Source organism: Schistocerca americana, chromosome 4 (assembly GCF_021461395.2).
Source record: "Schistocerca americana isolate TAMUIC-IGC-003095 chromosome 4, iqSchAmer2.1, whole genome shotgun sequence".
Taxonomy (NCBI): Eukaryota; Metazoa; Arthropoda; class Insecta; order Orthoptera; family Acrididae; genus Schistocerca; species Schistocerca americana.
In genome coordinates this window covers 780,688,662-780,708,724 of record NC_060122.1, presented here as the reverse complement: position 1 = coordinate 780,708,724, position 20,063 = coordinate 780,688,662, and the positions used below count along the sequence as shown (strand labels likewise).

Below are 20,063 nucleotides of genomic sequence, written 5' to 3'. Positions count from 1 at the left end.
GGGGTGGCATTATGTGGGGCCGACGTACACCACTGGTGGTCATGGAAGGTGCCATAACGGCTGTATGATACATGAATGCCATCCTCCGACCGATAGTGCAACCGTATCGGCAGCATACTGGCAAGGCATTCGTCTTCATGGACGACAATTTGCACCCCCATTGTACACATCTTGTGAACGACTTCCTTCAGGATAATGACATCGCTTGACTAGAGTGGCCAAAATGTTCTCCAGACATGAACCCTATTGAACATTCCTGGGTTAGATTGAAAAGGGCTGTTTATGGACGATGTGACCCACCAACCATTCTGAGGGATCTACGCCAAATCGCCGTTGAAGAGTAGGACAATTTGGACAAACAGTGCCTTGATGAACTTGTGGACAGTATGCCACGACAAATACAGGCATGCATCAACGCAACAGGACGTGCTACTGGGTATTATGAGATACCTGTGTGTACAGCAAACTGCAGGTCTCGCTCTATGGTGGTACAACATGCAATGTGTGGTTTTCATGAGTAATAAAAAGGGCAGAAATGATGTTTATGTTGATCTCTATTTCAATTTTCTGTACAGGTTCCGGAACTCTCGAAACCGAGGTGATGCAAAACGTTTTTTGATGTGTGTATAACAGCTAATCTCTCAGGCCATTAGTTGACAGTGGGATTTCTCTTCCACAAAGTCAGATGCCAATTGTTGCCGGCCAATGTGATACCACTTTGTCCTCCCGATCTCAATGGGTGTTGTTAGTACAGCCTCACCATTCAGAATGTCAAGCCACTGAACAAAAATCTCTTTGAAGAATTATGAAGAGAATGGATTTATATTTTGTAACTGACATTAATTATAGTTGTAAATATCTTGTTCCAGGTATTGGACGATGCCTGAACAAGATGTGGCGTTAGCAGAGCCACCTACCTGATAGAACCAGGATCTCAGATGCTGCTGGGAGATGAAGATATCACACCATAGAACTCTGGCCAAAAACAAGGCGACAGCTGATTCTTACCATAAGAGTAAAGAAGAGAATTAAATTAAGCTGCTTGGTCTGTATGGGTTTTCATTTTGTGTATGAAGTCCAAGCCAGACTTGAGAATGCTGTAATGTACAAGACTGTCATCCTTCGTTGTAAATACAAGAGAAGATATTAAAGAGACTAATTCCAGCTTAGATGTGGTGTGAGTACAATTAACAGAACTGTGGACAATACCATCTTGGAGGATGTTTGAGAATAGTTATGTGGCAACACCTGAAGAGGATTTAATGGTGGACTGTAAAGTGGCGGTGCCAAGAAGGGATAGCGCTGACATCTGTTTTAATTTTTTCTGAAGTATAAGTTTAATTTGGAAAGTAGGTAGGTAGAGACATATTTTGACTCAATACCACACCAATGAGTTTACAAATTGTGCAAAATAAACGAGTGGTCCAGCAGCAATTATTTTGCAAATATCTAGAAGAATTTCTCTCTCTTGCTACCTTTTGCAATTTTAATGTCAACATACTTCCCTGAAAGCAGTAACAATATTTAAATAACAATAGGCCAAGCAATGAAGAGAGAAAGTGACATGCTAATCAGTTTAAAAGACCAGTTGATTTTGCTTAATATATCCTTCCGAAATATATATTAAAAAAAAAAAAAAAAAAAAAAAAAAAAAAAAAAAAAAAAAAAAAAAAAAAAAGGTTTTTCTTGTACCACTGTCTATGCTTCGATATCTTTGAAGCAGAGATACTTTTTTTTTTTGTTTTAGAGCGCACAGCTACAATGGTCGTTAGCGCCCAGACTAAGTTAGGAATGCACCGCGAGGCACAAGGTTAAAAAAGCAACTAAAAGGGACAATACTATAAAAGACATAGACAGGCAGATGATTTAAAAAAAAAAAAGAGGAAACAGCATAATCAAATGTCCTTAGACAGGTTTGTCAAGTTGATAAAACGAAGAACGCGAGCAGCTGCTCCTGGGTCATCCGCTAAAATGGCATCCAGAGTACATGGCAGGCCAAGATCAAGACGCAGTGTATTAAAATCCGGACAGGACGTTAAAATGTGGCGGACCGTCAGCAATTGCCCACATGGGCAGAACGGCGCCGGCGCAGCCGTAGGCAGATGGCGATGGCTGAACCGGCAGTGTCCAATTCGTAACCGGGCCAAAACGACCTCCCCCCGCAGAGAAGGGCGTGAGGACGACGTGAGGAGGACGTCCAAGCCACGGGAAGAGGTTTCAAGGCCAGAAGCTTGTTGTCCGTAAGTGCAGCCCAATCGGCATGCCACAGCGATAAAATGCGCTGACAAATGACCCTGCTACAATCTGATGAAGGGACACAACAAGAAGCTGTCCGAGGCTGGAGGACCGCAGCCTTGGCCGCAGCATCTGCAGCTTCGTTCCCAGGGATACCGACATGGCCAGGAACCCACATAAAGCTAACCGGAGAACCGTCGTCCACCAGCTGCTGAAGAGAGCATTGGATCTGGTGCACGAAAGGGTGAACCGGATACGGATCACTGATGCTCTGGATGGCGCTCAGGGAATCGAAGCCCCGAACCGGGGGTAACCTCCTTTGGGAGTGAGCTGAGGTCAAGGTGAACGCGAACCTGAGCCTGGAACCAAGGTGGCGTGTGGCTCTCGCCCACTCTAAAGGCTGCAGGGAGTGAAAAATCAAGGTGTTGAAGGAGGCGACGAAAGCGAACTCCAGGGGGTAGCAGGGCAGAGACATACAACCCGTATTGGCGGTCGAGAGCGTTGTCGCAAAAGGAACGATAAGACGGGTGGTCGGGCATTGACAGTAGCCGACAGGCATACCGACAAAGCAGTATATCACGCCGGTAGGTGAGTGGCAATTCACCAGCTTCAGCATGAAGACTCTCGACGGGACTAGTATAAAACGCTCCGATCGCAAGACAAACTCCGATGCTGTATGGAGTTGAGGCGGCGTAAGATGGACGGCCGTGCAGAGGAGTATACGAAGCTCCCATAATCCAGCTTGGAGCAGACAATCGACCGATATAGGCGAAGTAGGACGGTTCAATCCGCTCCCCACGACATACCACTGAGAACACGGAGGACATTTCGAGAACGGGTACAACGGGCAGCCAAATATGACACATGTGTAGACCAGCTAAGTTTCCTGTCAAATGTGAGACCTAAAAATTTTGTTGTCTCCACGAATGGGAAAGCAACGGGACCGAGTTGTAAGGACGGTGGGAGAAACTCTTTGTAGCGCCAGAAGTTAATACAGACCGTCTTCTTGGCAGAAAAACGGAAGCCATTGGCGACACTCCAGGAGTAAAGACGGTCATGAGAACGCTGAAGACAGCGCTCCAGGAAACATGTACGCTGCGCGCTGCAATAGATGGTAAAATTGTCCACGAAAAGGGAGCCTGATACATCAGCTGGGAGGCAATCCATTATTGGATTGATCGCTATGGTGATGAGAGCGACGCTCAAAACTGAACCCTGTGGCACCCCATTCTCCTGGCGAAAGGTGTCTGACAGGACAGAACCCACATGTACCCCTAACTGTCGATCCCTTAAAAAGGAACAAATAAAAAGAGGGAGGCGACCGCGAAGGCCCCACATGGTGCGGAGAATGCCCGCCCTCCAACAGGTGTCGTAAGCCTTCTCCAAATCAAAGAACACAGCCGCGGTCGTGCACTTCCGCAAGACATTATTCATAATGAAGGTCGACAAGGTAACCAGATGGTCAACAGCAGAGCGGCGCCTACGAAATCCACATTGTACATTGGTAAGTAGGTGTCAAGATTCGAGCAGCCAAACCAAACGAGAGTTAACCATTCGCTCCATCACCTTACAGACACAGCTGGTAAGCGAGATGGGTCAACAGCTGGAAGGCAAGTGCTTGTCCTTCCCCGGCTTAGGAATCGGTACAACAGACTCGCGCCAGCATGCGGGAACATGTCCCTCAATCCAGATGCGATTATAAGTATGAAGAAGGAAACCTTTACCCGGAGGAGAAAGGTTCTTCAGCATCTGAATATGAATAGAATCAGGTCCTGGAGCAGAGGACCATGACCGGGTAATTGCATTTTTGAGTTCTCGCATGGTGAATGGGGCATTATAACTTTCATGATTCGAGGAGCGGAAGTTAGATGGCCTAGCCTCCTCTGCCTGTTTTCGGGGGAGGAAGGCAGGGTGGTAATGAGCGGAGCTCGAAACCTCTGCGAAAAAGCGGCCGAAGGCATTGAAGACATCCTCAGGTGCCACAAGGACGTCATTCGCGACCGTCAAGCCAGAAACTGGTGAGTGGACCTTAGTGCCAGATAGCCGGCGCAGGCTACCCCAGACAACAGAAGAAGGAGTAAAACTGTTGAGGGAGCTTCTGAAAGCAGCCCAGCTGGCTTTCTTGCTTCCTTTAATAATACGACGACACTGCGCACGTAATCGTTTATAATTGATACAATTCGTCACTGTAGGGTGGCGTTTAAAGTTGCGTAAAGCACGTCGACGAGCACGTAAAGCGTCTCTACATGCTGCGGTCCACCAGGGGACCGGTACGCGACGTGGAGAAGAAGTAGTGTGAGGGATAGAATATTCAGCAGCAGTGAGAATGACTTCCGTGAGGTGTGCGACCTGACTATCGCAGCTTGTGAAGGTTTGATCCTGAAAGGTCGCCCTGGAAGAGAAGAGCCCCCAGTCTGCTTTGGAGATGTTCCAACTAGTTGAGCACGGAGAGGGGGTATGATGCAGGAGATGGATAACACACGGGAAGTGGTCGCTCTAATATGTATCAAAATGTGCATTCCACTTAAACAGGCGTGCAAGTTGGGTAGTACATATAGAGAGGTCTAAATGGGAAAAGGTGTGAGTTGTGTCCGAAAGAAAAGTGGGGGCGCCAGTATTGAGGCAGACAAGATTGAGCTGATTGAAAAGGTCTGCTAACAGGGAGCCCCTCAGGCAGGATGCTGGAGAGCCCCAAAGGGGATGGTGGGCATTGAAGTCTCCAGTTAACAAAAACGGTGCAGGTAGCTGAGCAATAATTTGCATCATGTCTGCCCTGGTAACGGCAGACAACGATGGAGTGTAAATGGTACAAATGGAAAATGTAAAAGTGGGGAGAGTAATTCGGACGGCAACTGCCTGCGGGCCGGTGTGCAATGTGATGGGATCATAGTAAATATCATCCCGGACCAGCAACATAACCCCTCCATGAGCCGGAATACCTGCCACAGGGGGTAGGTCAATACGCACAGAGATGTAGTGTGCCAAGGCAATTTGATCGCATGGGCGTAGCTTCGTTTCCTGGAGGGCTACGACGAGCGGACGGTGCAAGCGGAGCAGCAACTTTAAGTCCTCTCGGTTGGAGCGAATGCTGCGAATATTCCAGTGAATAAGTGCCATTTTGAGTAGAAAAAGAAAAAGAAGATGCAAGAAGGGGTCACCTCAAAGGCCGCTGAGGGCCTGGCTTCAAGCGAGCACCTGCCGCTATCAATAGGCGGACAGTCATCGTTCATTGGTTCTATAGGTTCATCGGCCATCTTGTTAAGATGGCTGGGAGGGGGAGCTTCCTCCACCGACGAACGGCCAGATGTTCGGCTACCAGCGGTGCGGCCAGGCGAAACGGATGACGGCCTGGAGTGACAACCGCTGAGTGGCGCAGGAGAAGAAATGCGTCATGGCAGAGAAGGAGAATTGTGCTTCCTATGAGCCTTCTTGAAAGGTTGCTTAGTGGAAGTACTGGTCGATGGCTGGGAGTTCAAGGTACGGAGGAAGTCTGCATGGGACGGTTCCTTCTTGGTCTTCGTCTCGGCAGAAGCTGATGAAGGTGCTTTTGTCTGAGGGGTGACGGGAGGAAGAAGAGACGCCGACTGGGCGATCTTAGCACTGGCTGAATGGAAGACCGTAGTGCTGAAGGTCAGATCGCATGTCTGCGTCGCCACCTCCCTGGTAGTCCGAGGAGAGGCGAGGATAGTACTGTATTTCCCCGCTGGGAGCAGCGTGGGCTTTCTACTAGCAAATAGCTTGCGAGCTGCCGAGGTGGACACTTTCTCTTTGACGCGAATTTCGTGTATACAGCGTTCTTCCTTGTAGATGGGACAGTCGCGAGAGGATGCTGCATGGTCACCCTGACAGTTCACACAACGAGGAGACGGAGGTGGACAGTCACCCTCATGGGCATCCCTGCCACAAGTGACACATTTAGCCACATTGGAACAAGACTGGCGAGTGTGACTAAAATGCTGACACTGGTAGCAGCGCGTACGTGTCGGGACATAGGGGCGAACAGAAAGAACCTCGTAGCCCGCTTTGATGCGCGATGGCAGCTGAACACTATCAAAGGTCAAGAAAAGTGTCCGGGTCGGTACAAGGTCATTGTTGACCTTTTTCATGACCCTATGGACAGCCGTCACGCCCTGCTCAGCGAGAAAAGACTTAATCTCCTCGTCAGTCAATCCGTCGAGTGATCTTGTATATACCACACCACGAGACGAATTCAAAGTGTGGTGAGCCTCCACCCGGACAGGGAACGTGTACAGGAGTGTGGCCCGAAGCAGTTTTTGTGCCTGAAAGGTGCTCCCAGTTTCTAGTAACAAGGTACCGTTACGCAACCTGGTACACGACTTGACAGATACGGCTATGGAAACCACGCCCTTCTGGATAACGAAAGTGTTGACAGAGGAAAAATCCTTTCTGTCCTCAGATCGAGAAACTACGAGGAACTGTGGGGCAGGCGGTAGTACTTTTGTCACTGGTGGCAGACGTCTAGAGAGAAGAAGAAGAAAAATCCATTGCGGAGGAATCCCTCATGATTGCCAGCGTCTCCGACGGTGTGCTCCTTCCTTGTGGGGACCCTCTCAGAGGGCACTCCCGCCTTAGGTGAATGTTTACACCTCAGGTCACACCTCCTGAGAAACGGACGGAGGGACCAATCGGCATGGTCGGAAGGTGTCAGCTCAGGCAATCACCCCTCCCTGGGCCTGGCCTTTACCAGGGGGTACGTGCATGCCTTACTTGTCTACCCAGGGCGGGGAATTACGCGTTACCCCGTCACCGGCTACGCGTGCAAACGCGTGGGTCGGCCTTGAGGCACGCACAGGGAGGAAGGAAGAAAGGGAAAAAGAAGGAAGAAAGAGAGGGAGAGAAAGGACAGACTGTCTCAAACACCGAGGCGGAGACCAGAGAAGGCAAGGAGGAGGAGGCAAGGAGGAGGAGGCAAGGAGGAGGAGGCAAGGAGGAGGAGGCAAGGAGGAGGAGGCAAGGGAAAGAGTAAGTAAGACAGTGAGATGGAGAAGAACAAAGAAAGGAACCAACCAAAGGAAGGAAGAAACCAGAAGAAGTGAAAAACCAAAATTACCGCAAATATAGGTCGTGGAACCGTCCGTCTCCAGACGCAGGCGCTAACTACCCCCCTTGAGGGGGAATGACTCCTTTTAGTCGCCTCTTACGACAGGCAGGAATACCTCAGGCCTATTCTAACCCCCGGACCCGCAGGGGTGGCAGAGATACTAGGGCAGGCCACAGCATATTAAGGAATTTTTGCCATTTGACGCTGCTTATCAGTTCTACTAAATTTATTACTGGCTAATTAATGCCATTCATGGCAAATTTATTTTGTAAGATTGTTGCAATGAGGAGAAATAACAATGAAAGGAAACATACATGTTTTAATTGATGGAGTGAAGAACACAGGGCAGAACAAAATACTAAACATGATATTTCTTATAATTGATGCAGACTTATGATCAATGTCATTTTAGGACAGAGGTTGGATTTCCATTTACTTGTATTCTGTGACTATTTTATTCGGACGTTGAACACAAAAATACTGGCTATCAACAACTACTAATTATTTTGCTTTTCACTAAACCATCAGTGTCTCACACCACTATCTGAGCACTGCTAATCTGAAAGTAAGCTTTTAAGTTGAAGTCTGTCAGTGAGCTTCTGTGCGTAGATTTCATTCTCCTCACTGCAGAAAAAGTTGCTTGCTCATGACTGTAGATGCCAACATCAGCGTAATCACAGCTGCAAACTTGTGTAAAGCTGTGAAACTTACAATGAGGAAACTTTTTATACAATTCTATGAGACTTATTTTATTAAGAAAGTTACTTTGCAACTGTCTGTCACACTACAAGTGTATCTAGTAATTACGCTGCTATTCATCAATTTCCAATGAACTACTCTCCACTTTAAGCAATGTGCTGAAAGTATATATGCTTCAAGCTAAGGTTATGGCGATCTTAACATATGGTCATTTCTCTTAAGTCCATGCATAGTTTGCACTTCCCCTTTATTACATAATGAGATTTGACCACCCAATTTTACTGCGAGTTCTCACTTCCCAGACAACAAGAGAGTGCAAGCATTCATGCCTGCCTAGCCAGCTCCTCACCATGTCTGCACTACAGCATGACCCGAGAGACCTTTGTGCTTGTAACATCACAGAGGCCACTTGAATTACCTGGATGACTTGACAGTTTCTCTGAAATACAAAGATTGGAATCTCTCCCACGTCATTGCTTCCCTGCCTCTCCAGCTGTTTCTCAAATACACTGTTCCTAATTTTCTATGCTTTAAGGGCTGGGTAAAAAATTCTGGATAAGAAAGTGAATTCATTAGAGAGCTTGCAGCACACTGGAATAAAGCCTGTCATTTAAAACTGAATATAGTGAACAAATTGAAGGCTAATGTGAAATTTGAGTTACTTGACATCTAAAATCTGTATGTTTGGGACAAATATACTAGTACAGTTCTGTCAGATTGTAAGTAATTTAGAAGTAAAGAAGACCACTCACTGAGTGCAGAAGCGTTGAGTTGTCGACAGGCTTTTCATTCTCTTTTGTGTGTGCTTGTTGATGACTAAATGCTTCTATTCGGTGAGAGGTCTCTCTTACTCCTGAATTATTTACGTTAGGAACAAACCAAACAATGGAAAATCCAGGAAGGAATGTAAAAATATTATCGAAAGGAAAGTTCCTTTCCATAATTATGTTAGGAACAAATGTTCTTAACTGTCATTCACATCTGCGTTGTTAGATGTGTAAACACATTATGTTTTTTGTTTTAGATACTCTGAACTAATGGGTTAGTTAATATGCTCATGGCGTTTCTTCATAAGTTTAATAAACACAACAGGTACACATAACAAACTTTAGTCGTCAATAACATATTCTCCTTCACTATTTACACCAGTCTGCCAATGCCAGGGTAACTTTTAAATTCAATGATTGTAAGAAATCACATGGTTTTGAGGCAAAGAAATCATTGAGCCATGTTTGGTGCGCATTTTCATCTGGAAAGAAGTTCCTTCAAGGTTGTTGGATAGAGAGCATTAGAGGCGAAAATCTGAGGGTGCAAGATCAGGTGAATAAGGTGTGTGTGGAATGACTTCACAACCCAACACCTGTATAGTGTTGTTTGCACCTAGCAAAATGCAAGCAAACTTTTAACGTGCAGTAGCAGACTTCATCCAATCTTCCTGGTTGTTGATCTTGGATTGCACTTGCAAGTTGTCTCAGTTGTTGATAATAAATGTTAGCAGTGATGGTTACACCTCAGACGAAGCAGTTCATAAGTACACCCCTGTCACTGATCCACCAGATGCATAACATTGTCTTTTGTGGATGCACACAGATCTTTGTCCAGTAATGCTACATGATAGGGATAGTCTGTATTGTTCACATGCCAGTCACCAATTTTTGCGATTTTGGCTTGGAGGATGTGGTACCAAGTCACCCGATTTCTGAACCTTCCCCATTACATGAAAATCTCTCACAGTGGTGGAATGATCGCAGTTCATCAAATTTGCCACCTCTTGAATTCACGGACATGGATCAATGTGGATTAAATGATCTTCATCAAACCATGAATGTTTTCCTGAATGTGGAGAGTCAATACTGTCAAAATGAACCTCCTTAAAACAAGAAAACCATTTTCTTGCCTTGCTCTTAGCAATGGCTACATCCCCACACATGGCGCAAATGATTATGGCTGCTGGCATCCCTCACTGAACTCAAACAGAAGAATAGGTTGGTAATTTCTCCACTAGGCAATCCACTCACTATCTCCAAATGACAAAATGTAAACTCAAATAGCAACAGTGAACTAAACATAAAAAATGACAGTCGATAAGTAAACCCACAGCAACCAGAATACCAACATGCAAAAAAAAAAAATTCTCAAACTTATGCACAAACCTAATAAATTAGTTTAGATGTAATGCCAGCAAATGAGCTATCTAAGTCTGTTCCTAGTTTTCATTTTTAAATTGATTTCAGAATAGTTAAATTGAAGCTTTTGCTGTCTGTTTAATAGTAACAGGATATGAAGTAGTTGACACACACACACACACACACACACACACACACACACACACACACACACACACACACCTTCATACAAACTGGGAGCTAAGGCACTTACAGATAATGTAGGTACCAATTTTAACATGAGATGCAATTGCAAGAAATTAACTAATAGGAATAGCCAAAATATGTGACACACACAGAGAATTAGAATGATAATTAGTACAAATGAAATATTTCTGTACAGTCATTCTTAATGTCAGGTGGAAAATGATCAAAGGTCCATAAAAATCAATAGCAATACCAACCTGTAAAACAAAATATGTGAACAGAAAAAAACCATTTACACAATAATTCAGTTAATGTATCTGGATGTCATGGCTTCCATAATATCGGTAAAACTTTTGAAGTACATTGTGGTAGCATTCACATGTATCATTTATCAAATCAGATCACATGGATGTATTTATTGAACTAAAAGTTTGAACTGAAATACCACAACCACAAAGACAAAACATAACAGAAATACTTTGAAAAATTTAAGACAAAATGCAATGTTACACACAAATCATGTAATTGAATTGCTAGGTCTTTACATAGCTGGGAACAATTTCAGAGTGAGTAGCAGCGTCGCAACAGCCAATTGATCATTATGTGATGCCCAATATCAACATCAAAATATTGTCACTAAAACTTTATTTATTTCATCTTCAAGCATTTTGCACGCTATCGATGTTAATATACTACACAAACTGAGTAATACGTATCACTGCATATAATAATAAAGAAAACAGTTAAAGCACGTAAACTTGCATACAGACACACGATGAATATAAGTTAGAAATGTAGATCTTTCTTTGCACAATCAAAAAATTTCTCTTGGCATAGAAAACTTTCTTCTTAAGCCAATTTTGTAGAAGATTTCCAAGAGAGTTTCATAAGGTGGTGTGTGCTTCTGGCAGCAGTGCATTGTACAGTTATGGATAGCTACTGCGGGTTTTGCTTAGTCTTGTAAAGAACTGGTCAATCTTTTCCTTGTAACATGTATTGCAGCAATGAAATGATTGCCTTAATCTGTGTAGACTATGCAACGAAGTATAAATAACGATGGTACTGTGCTAATACCCAGTTTCTTGGGGAGGGGGGGGAGGGGGGGGGTGGCCTGCAAGATTCATTAAGATACCTTGTTTTTGAAAATACCTGATACACATCTGAGTCTTTTCTGCCACACAAAAAAAACTCATTTTGCCCCAGTGGAGCTGCCCCAAAGCAATATGCAGTATGTTTTGTGGTTGTAAAACGTGTAATAGGAGCTGAGCACCATGTTCTCTCTCTCTCTCTCTCTCTCTCTCTCTCTCACACACACACACACACACACACACACACACTCACTCACTCCAAGTTTATATAACAGGTACATGACTCTTCAGAATTTAGTGCATATAGAACTGTGAGGAGCTTCCAGATTAATTTAGAATCCAAGTATACACCAAGAAATTTAACGGACATACTATCATCGTTGGTATTGCATATAAAAATTACATTTTCAATCTTATTTTGATTTGCAGAGAATTCACTGTCTTTAAACCAGTTTCTAGAAATTCTTAGGTTGGCTTTGCTTTGTTTTTTTAGATCCTCTATGTTGTTTCAGTTACAATGAAAGTGGTTATCATCAGCACCCAGAACAGATTTACATGGTATGATACTTGGTAGGTCATTAATATAGATTATACACAATAACAGTCCCAGTATGAAAGCTTGAGGAATGCCTCTTCAAACATCTAGGGCTCATAACACTGAAGTGTACTTTTTGCTTCCTACTATCAAGATACGATTCTATAAGGGCGAGTTCTGTATCTCGAATGCCATAGTACGTCAGATTATCTATTAGAATCTAATACCTCAGAGAGTCAAATGCCTTACTTAGGTCAATCAATAGGGCATCAGCAGATAATTTTGCATCAAAGGCACCGAGTATTGTCAAAACATTTTCAACTGCTGTCAGTGTAGATGAAATTTCCCTGGAGCCATACTGTGTGTTTGTCAGTGTTCCATAGCAGGTGAAATGTTTGTAAATTTGTTGGTGCATGCAATGTTCAACTATTTTCGAGAATATTGGTACAAGAGAAATATGACGATAGTTATCAATGCATCGCTTGTCTCCTTTTCTATGCACAAGGATAACTAATGTTATCTGTAAGGAAGCCAGAAAAGAACAGCTCATAAAAATCCAGTTTATTAGTGCACAGAGTAGTTGTAGAATAATGTCCACTAACATTTTAATAACAAAATTTGACACTTCATTCATGTCTTCTGATTCTGAATATCTGAATTTTGCTACAGCTACTGCAACATTAGTGACAGGAATTTGTTCCTTACTTGAATGAGGATGATGCAGGTTTGTTGTGGGATATGTATAACTGTTTTTACTTCCTAAATGGTTATAAATCCCCAATTTGTAGTTTCCATTTTGTTGAGTTGGGTGTCCTTTGTAGCCAGAATTAACTAAGAAGTCATTCAGTTCATTGGGTGTACACTGGTAACATCAGAAGTGGTTCCATTAGCATTGCTCTCTTCTGCTTTGATGATTCTCCATGCAGCCTTGCACATGTTTCTTGATTGCTGAATATAGTTATAATTTGCCATTCACTTCTGTCTTATAATTTCTCATCTGTACCTTTTCTTTAGTTGAACATACTGAAGTATATCTTATTCACTGTTCTTTGATATGTTCAGAATTTGATAACCCATGTTCTTAATTTTCTGAGGTCAGGTGTGAACCATCGATGTAAACTTCTACATTTACTTTTGCTTGGTTTCCCCTTGTGTCTTTTTAATACTAGGGCGAGTCAAATGAAAACCTTAAATATTTTTTAATTATTATTTATTGTGCAGAAGTGGTACAAAGCTGTGTCACTTTTCAACATAATCTCCCCCAAGCTCAATGCAAGTCCTCCAGCACTTACAAAGTGCATAAATTCCTTTAGACACAAATTCTTTTGATATTCCACGCAACCACTCGTGCACCGCGTGGCGTACCTCTTCATCAGAACTAATCTGTAAACATGCTGCAATGTCATTCAGTGTCACTCGGCAGTTTTCCTTCACTATGGCTTCAACTGCTGCAATGTTCTGTGGAGTCACAACTTATTGTGCCTTACCTGGACGAGGAGCATCTTCCACTGAAGTCACAGCAGTTGCGAACTTCCTACTCCATTCGTAGAATTGCTGCTGTGACAAACATGCATCACCGTACTGAACCTTCATTCGTCGATGAATTTCAATAGGTTTCACACCTTCACTACGCAAAAACCGAATAACAGAACGCTGTTCTTCCCTGGTGCAAGTCGCAAGTGGGCGGCCATCTTTATACGGATACTGAGACGGTATGTGTGCATCTGCACTGTTGTGCCATCTACAGGCCATTCTGCACGCTGTTTATAGCACGCTTACCAACTTACAGGATAATGGCGTGAAATTTCTATTTGTTATTACAAATTTAAGGTTTTCATTTGACTCACCCTCATACTTCAGGACAGCACTGATTAATGATATTAGAAACAAGACTGGCAAGGTGTCAAAAGCTTCATAAACATTTGTAAACTGAGACAGGGCATTGGACCATTCTATAATACACAGCTGTGATCTGAAAGCATTGATATGAGAATCATTAACAATTCTAACATATTTGAGTTGTTCACATTGCTCTGTGCGATTTTTGTCAGCAATTTTAACCATGTCCCTTCATGATCTGATTGATACATGGTATTAAAAAGCCCTATTTTAAAAATTTTTCTTTCTATACTTGTTGTAACATGGTCCAGATATGATAGCTGTCTTGTTATTTGTGCAAAACACATTGTGTGACATGAGGACATTAAGCAAATATTAAGTGGATCTTAGGCCATTTCCCCTCATCCGAGAAGCTGAACACTGGGCTGGTACTCAAGTCTCAGTTACACAATTCACATACCTTTCAAAAAGGTTAACACACTTTCTCATTGGATAACACTAGACACAGACAGAAGAAATACATAAATTCTGTCCCTGGGGGAAGGCTTGGCAGCAAGAAGAGCATCCAGACACCCTCTACCAGTAGCATTGCCAAATTGAGATTGACGTACTGATTCTACGAAGACACAGGATAAGGCTAGGAAAAAGAATAGTTTAGTTGCAAACAAAATGTGGCTGAGTTATTGTTATTTGTCACACAGATATACGTATACAATTACAACAATATATACATACAGGGCTATTACAAATGATTGAAGCTATTACAAATGATTGAAGCGATTTCATAAATTGATTGAAGCGATTTCATAAATTCACTGTAGCTCCATTCATTGACATATGGTCACGACACACTACAGATACGTAGAAAACCTCAAAGTTTTGTTCGGCTGAAGCCGCCAGAGCTCTCAAGAGCGCAGTGAGACAAAATGGCGACAGGAGACGAGAAAGCGTATGTCGTGCTTGAAATACACTCACATCAGTCAGTCATAACAGTGCAACGACACTTCAGGACGAAGTTAAACAAAGATCCACCAACTGCTAACTCCATTCGGCGATGGTATGCACAGTTTAAAGCTTCTGGATGCCTCTGTAAGGGGAAATCAACGGGTCAGCCTGCAGTGAGTGAAGAAACGGTTGAACGCGAGCGGGCAAGTTTCATGCGTAGCCCGCGGAAGTTGACAAATTAAGCAAGCAGGGAGCTAAACGTATCACAGCCGACGGTTTGGAAAATTTTACGGAAAAGGCTAAAGCAGAAGCCTTACCGTTTACAATTGCTACAAGCCCTGACACCCGATGACAAAGTCAAACGCTTTGAATTTTCGGCGCGGTTGCAACAGCTCACGGAAGAGGATGCGTTCAGTGCGAAACTTGTTTTCAGTGACGAAGCAGCATTTTTTCTTAATGGTGAAGTGAACAGACACAATGTGCGAATCTGGGCGGTAGAGAATCCTCACGCATTTGTGCAGCAAATTCGCAATTCACCAAAAGTTAACGTGTTTTGTCCAATCTCACGGTTTAAAGTTTACGGCCCCTCTTTCTTCTGCGAAAAAAACGTTACAGGACACGTGTATCTGGACATGCTGGAAAATTGGCTCATGCCACAACTGGAGACCGACAGCGCCGACTTCATCTTTCAACAGGATGGTGCTCCACCGCACTTCCATCGTGATGTTCGGCATTTCTTAAACAGCAGATTGGAAAACCGATGGATCGGTCGTGGTGGAGATCATGATCAGCAATTCATGTCATGGCCTCCACGCTCTCCCGGCTTAACTCCATGCGATTTCTTTCTGTGGGGTTATGTGAAAGATTCAGTGTTTAAACCTCCTCTACTAAGAAACATGCCAGAACAGCGAGCTCGCATCAACGATGCTTTCGAACTCATTGATGAGGACATGCTGCGCCGAGTGTGGGAGGAACTTGATTATCGGCTTGATGTCTGCCGAATCACTAAAGGGGTACATATCGAACATTTGTGAATGCCTAAAAAAACTTTTTGAGTTTTTGTATGTGTGTGCAAAGCATTGTGAAAATATCTCAAATAATAAAGTTATTGTAGAGCTGTGAAATCGCTTCAATCATTTGTAATAACCCTGTACAAATGAAGTCCAAAAGGAGTATGCAAGAGCTCTGTCTCAACTGACCTTACAGAGTGATGTCGAGAGAGAGAGAGAGAGAGAGAGAGAGAGAGAGGGAGGGAGTATCAACTGCAATGTTGTTAGAGTGGCAACATCTCTTTGGACATTCCCCTACAGCATGGCCAATAGTCTGCTCTGGGACTTCACAGTCATGCAATGAGGTGCCCAAGGAGCTACACAGTCACACAATGGGGTGTCCAAGAGTTCCCACTTGTACGTGAAGGAGTTAGTTCTTCTGTGTACAATATATCAAGTAAATTTAACACTTCTGTGACAAATTGCAGGAAGCAATGATTGTCACATACCTGCCAGTCAATATTAGTCAAGCGATACCTTCGGGTTCACTATATTTTTCCTCTAGAACATGTGAAATGTCAAATTTCCCTGTACACTACTGAATGAGTCTTCAAAAAAGAATGAAGTTACAGTAAGTGGAAAGAGATGGGGAGGCAGCTGAAACGGGACTAATACACCAACTCATCACTATCTGCCCTTGCACAAACATATCTAACAATAAGTTGGGTCAAGCTAAGATATTCCCTCCACCATGAAATATTTATTACTCTCTTTTCTTGAGCTGCTGACTTTGAATGCTTTAATGTATATCCTTCAATAGAGTGTTTATATCGATCACATTTTCATAAATTTTGCATGTCCTATTTATATGAACAACAGTAACAATCCAAACAACAATAGAATACACAATTTCATGTAAGACTACTATCCACTCCATAGCAAGAATTATACTTCAACATTACATACCTGTTGAAATTGTGAGCAACACATGGTTGTCTGTAAATGTTTCTGAACGGCTTCTTTGGTTTAAAACCAATGTTTTCTGGTTCTTCAAAAGAGCACTGCAACAAACATTTGTAACTATAAAACACATGCAGTTGCGATCACAGTTTGCTATCTCAATAATTAGCCTTTTTATTTTATACGTCTGAATTCACTTCTGAATAGAATAAAAAGCTTTGCAAGTGTTCCACTGAGCACCAGGATTGGATTGAAGGCCACTCAAAGGGTATGTACAAGTATTTAGGCATCATGATACAAAAGCTCCAAAGTTGAAACCATAATGAAAAAAATAAAATAAAATAATGTGAACACAGCCTAAAAGGAGTAAAAATTATCACTGCAGGTAATCAGAAACAAATTCATTCATACATCATATAAAGAGAGACTTCATGTATTCTAGATTGCTTTGTACAGTGATTCAAAATTATGTTAACAATTAGTATGCTAATATACAGGGTGGTCCATTGATTGTGACCAGGCCAATATCTCATGAAATAAGCGTCAAACGAAAAACTACAAACAACGGAACTTGTCTAGCCTGAAGGGGGAAACCAGATGGCGCTATGATTGGCCTGCTAGATGGTACTGCCATAGGTCAAACGGATATCGACTGTGTTTTTTTAAACAGGAACCCCCATTTTTTATTACATATTCGTGTAGTACGTAAAGAAATATGAATGTTTTAGTTGGACCACTTTTTTCGCTTTGTGATAGATGGCGCTGTAATAATCACAAACATATGGCTCACAATTTTAGACGAACAGTTGGAACAAGTAGGTTTTTTAAATTAAAATACAGAACATAGGTATGTTTGAACATTTTATTTCAGTTGTTCCAATGCGATACATGCACCTTTGTGAAGTTATCATTTCTGAGAATGCATGCTGTTACACCATGATTACCTGTAAATACCACATTAATGCTATAAAAGCTCAAGATGTTGTCCCTCAACCTCAATGCATTTGGCAATACGTGTAGAGACATTCCTCTGAACAGAGAGTTCGCCTTCTGTAATGTTCGCACATGCATTGACAATGCGCTGACACATGTTGTCAGGCGTTGTCGGTGGATCACGATAGCAAATATCGAACTTTCCCCACAGAAAGAAATCAGGGGATGTCAGATCCAGTGAACGTGCGGGCCATGGTATGGTGCTTTGACGACCAATCCACCTGTCATAAAATATGCTATTCAATACCGCTTCAACCGCACACGAGCTATGTGCCGGACATCCATCATGTTGGAAGTACATCGCCATTCTGTCATGTAGTCAAACATCTTGTAGTAACATCAGTAGAACATTACGTAGGAAATCGGCATATATTGCACCATTTAGATTGCCATCGATAAAATGGGGGCCATTTATCCTTCCCCCCCACAATGCCGCACCATACATTAACCCACCATGGCCGCTGATGTTCCACTTGTCGCAGCCATCGTGGATTTTCTGTTGCCCAATAGTGCGTATTGTGCCGCTTTACGTTACCGCTGTTGGTGAATGACGCTTCATCACTAAACAGAATGCGTGCAAAAAATCTGTCATTGTCCCATCTTGTGCCCAGTGGCAGAACTGTACACGACATTCAAAGTCATCACCACACAATTCCTGGTGCATAGAAATATGGTACGGGTGCAATTGATGTTGATGTAGCATTCTTAACACCGACGTTTTTGAGATTCCCGATTCTCGTGCAATTTGTCTGCTACTGATATGCGGATTAGCCGCAACAGCAGCTAAAAACACCTAATTGGGCATCATGATTTGTTGCAGGTCGTGGTTGTCTTTTCACATGCGGCTGAACAGTTCCTGTTTCCTTAAATAACTTAACTATCTGGCGAACGGTCCAGACACTTGGATGATGCCGTCCAGGATACCGAGCAGCATACATAGCACATGCCCATTGGGCATTTTGATCACAATAGCCATACATCACAATAGCCATACATCATAATAGCCATACATCACAATAGCCATACATCACAATAGCCATACATCATCACGATATTGACCTTCTCCGCAATTGGTAAACGGCCCATTTTAACACAGGTAATGTATCATGAAGCAAATACCGTCTGCACTGGTGGAATGTTATGTGATACAACGTACTTACACGTTTGTGACTATCACAGAGCCATCTATCACAAAGCAAAAAAAGTGGTCCAAATAAAACATTCATATTCCTTTACATACTACCTGAATATATAATAAAAAATGGGGGTTCCTATTTAAAAAAAAAACGCAGTTGATATCCGTTTGACCTACGGCAGCGCCATCTAGCAGGCAAGCCATAGCACCATCTGGTTTCCCTCTTCAAGATAGACAAGTTTCGTTCGTTGTAGTTTTTTCGTCTGATGCTTATTTCATGAGATATTTGGCCCGGTCACGATAAATGGACAATATTTTGTTTGAAACATTAGATAAAAACAGCATCTCAGTGGAATTAGAGGAAGGGCAGTGGCTCGTTTCAGTGTGTGTATATTGTTACCAAATGAGAAAGCGATGGTATGTTGATAGACACAATGAAAAACACACAAATACACACACAAATTTCAAGCTTCCGCAACCCAAGGTTGCTTCATCAGGAAAGAGGGAAGGAGAGGGAAAGACAAAAGGATGTGGGTGTTAAGGGAGAGGGTAAGGAGTCATTCCAATCCCGGGAGCGGAAAGACTTACCTTAGGGGGAAAAAGGGACAGGTATACACTCACGCACGCATGCACGCACGCATGCACACGCACGCACGCACACACATATCCATCCGCACATATACAGACACAGGCAGACATATGTAAATGCAAAGAGGTTGGGCAGAGATGTCAGTCGAGGCAGAAGTACAGAGGCAAAGATGATGTTGAATGACAGGTGAGGTACGAGGGGTGGCAACTTGAAATTAGCAGCGGTTGAGGCCTGGGGGGGGGGGGGGGTAATGGGAAGAGAGAAGATATTGAAGGGCAAGTTCCCATCTCCGGAGTTCTGATAGGTTGGTGTCAGTGGGAAGTATCCAGATAACCCGAACGGTGTAACACTGTGCCAAGATGTGCTGGCCGTGCACAAGGCATGTTTAGCCACAAGGTGATCCTCATTACCAACAAACACTGTCTGCCTGTGTCTGTTCATGTGAATGGACAGTTTGTTGCTGGTCATTCCCACATAGAAAGCTTCACAGTGTAGGCAGGTCAGTTGGTAAACCACGTGGGTGCTTCCAAACGTGACTCTGCCTTTGATCGTGTACACCTTCCGGGTTACAGGACTGGAGTAGGTGGTGGTGGGAGGGTGCATGGGACAGGTTTTACACTGGGGGAGGTTACAAGGGTAGGAGCCAGAGGTTACAGAGGTTAGGTGGGTGGCAGAAAGACAC

At 43.2% G+C, this 20,063-nt stretch overlaps 1 protein-coding gene across 1 annotated transcript in view; it reads right to left on the bottom strand.

The window, feature by feature from the left end:
- The window catches only part of LOC124612457 (serine/threonine-protein kinase VRK1-like), a 90,953-nt gene that overhangs the window by 15,030 nt on the left and 55,860 nt on the right, over window positions 1-20,063 (bottom strand). Inside the window, exon 9 of the mRNA XM_047140685.1 lies at window positions 16,671-16,765. Coding sequence (XP_046996641.1) covers window positions 16,671-16,765 — 95 coding nt within the window. The remainder of the gene's footprint in view (window positions 1-16,670; window positions 16,766-20,063) is intronic.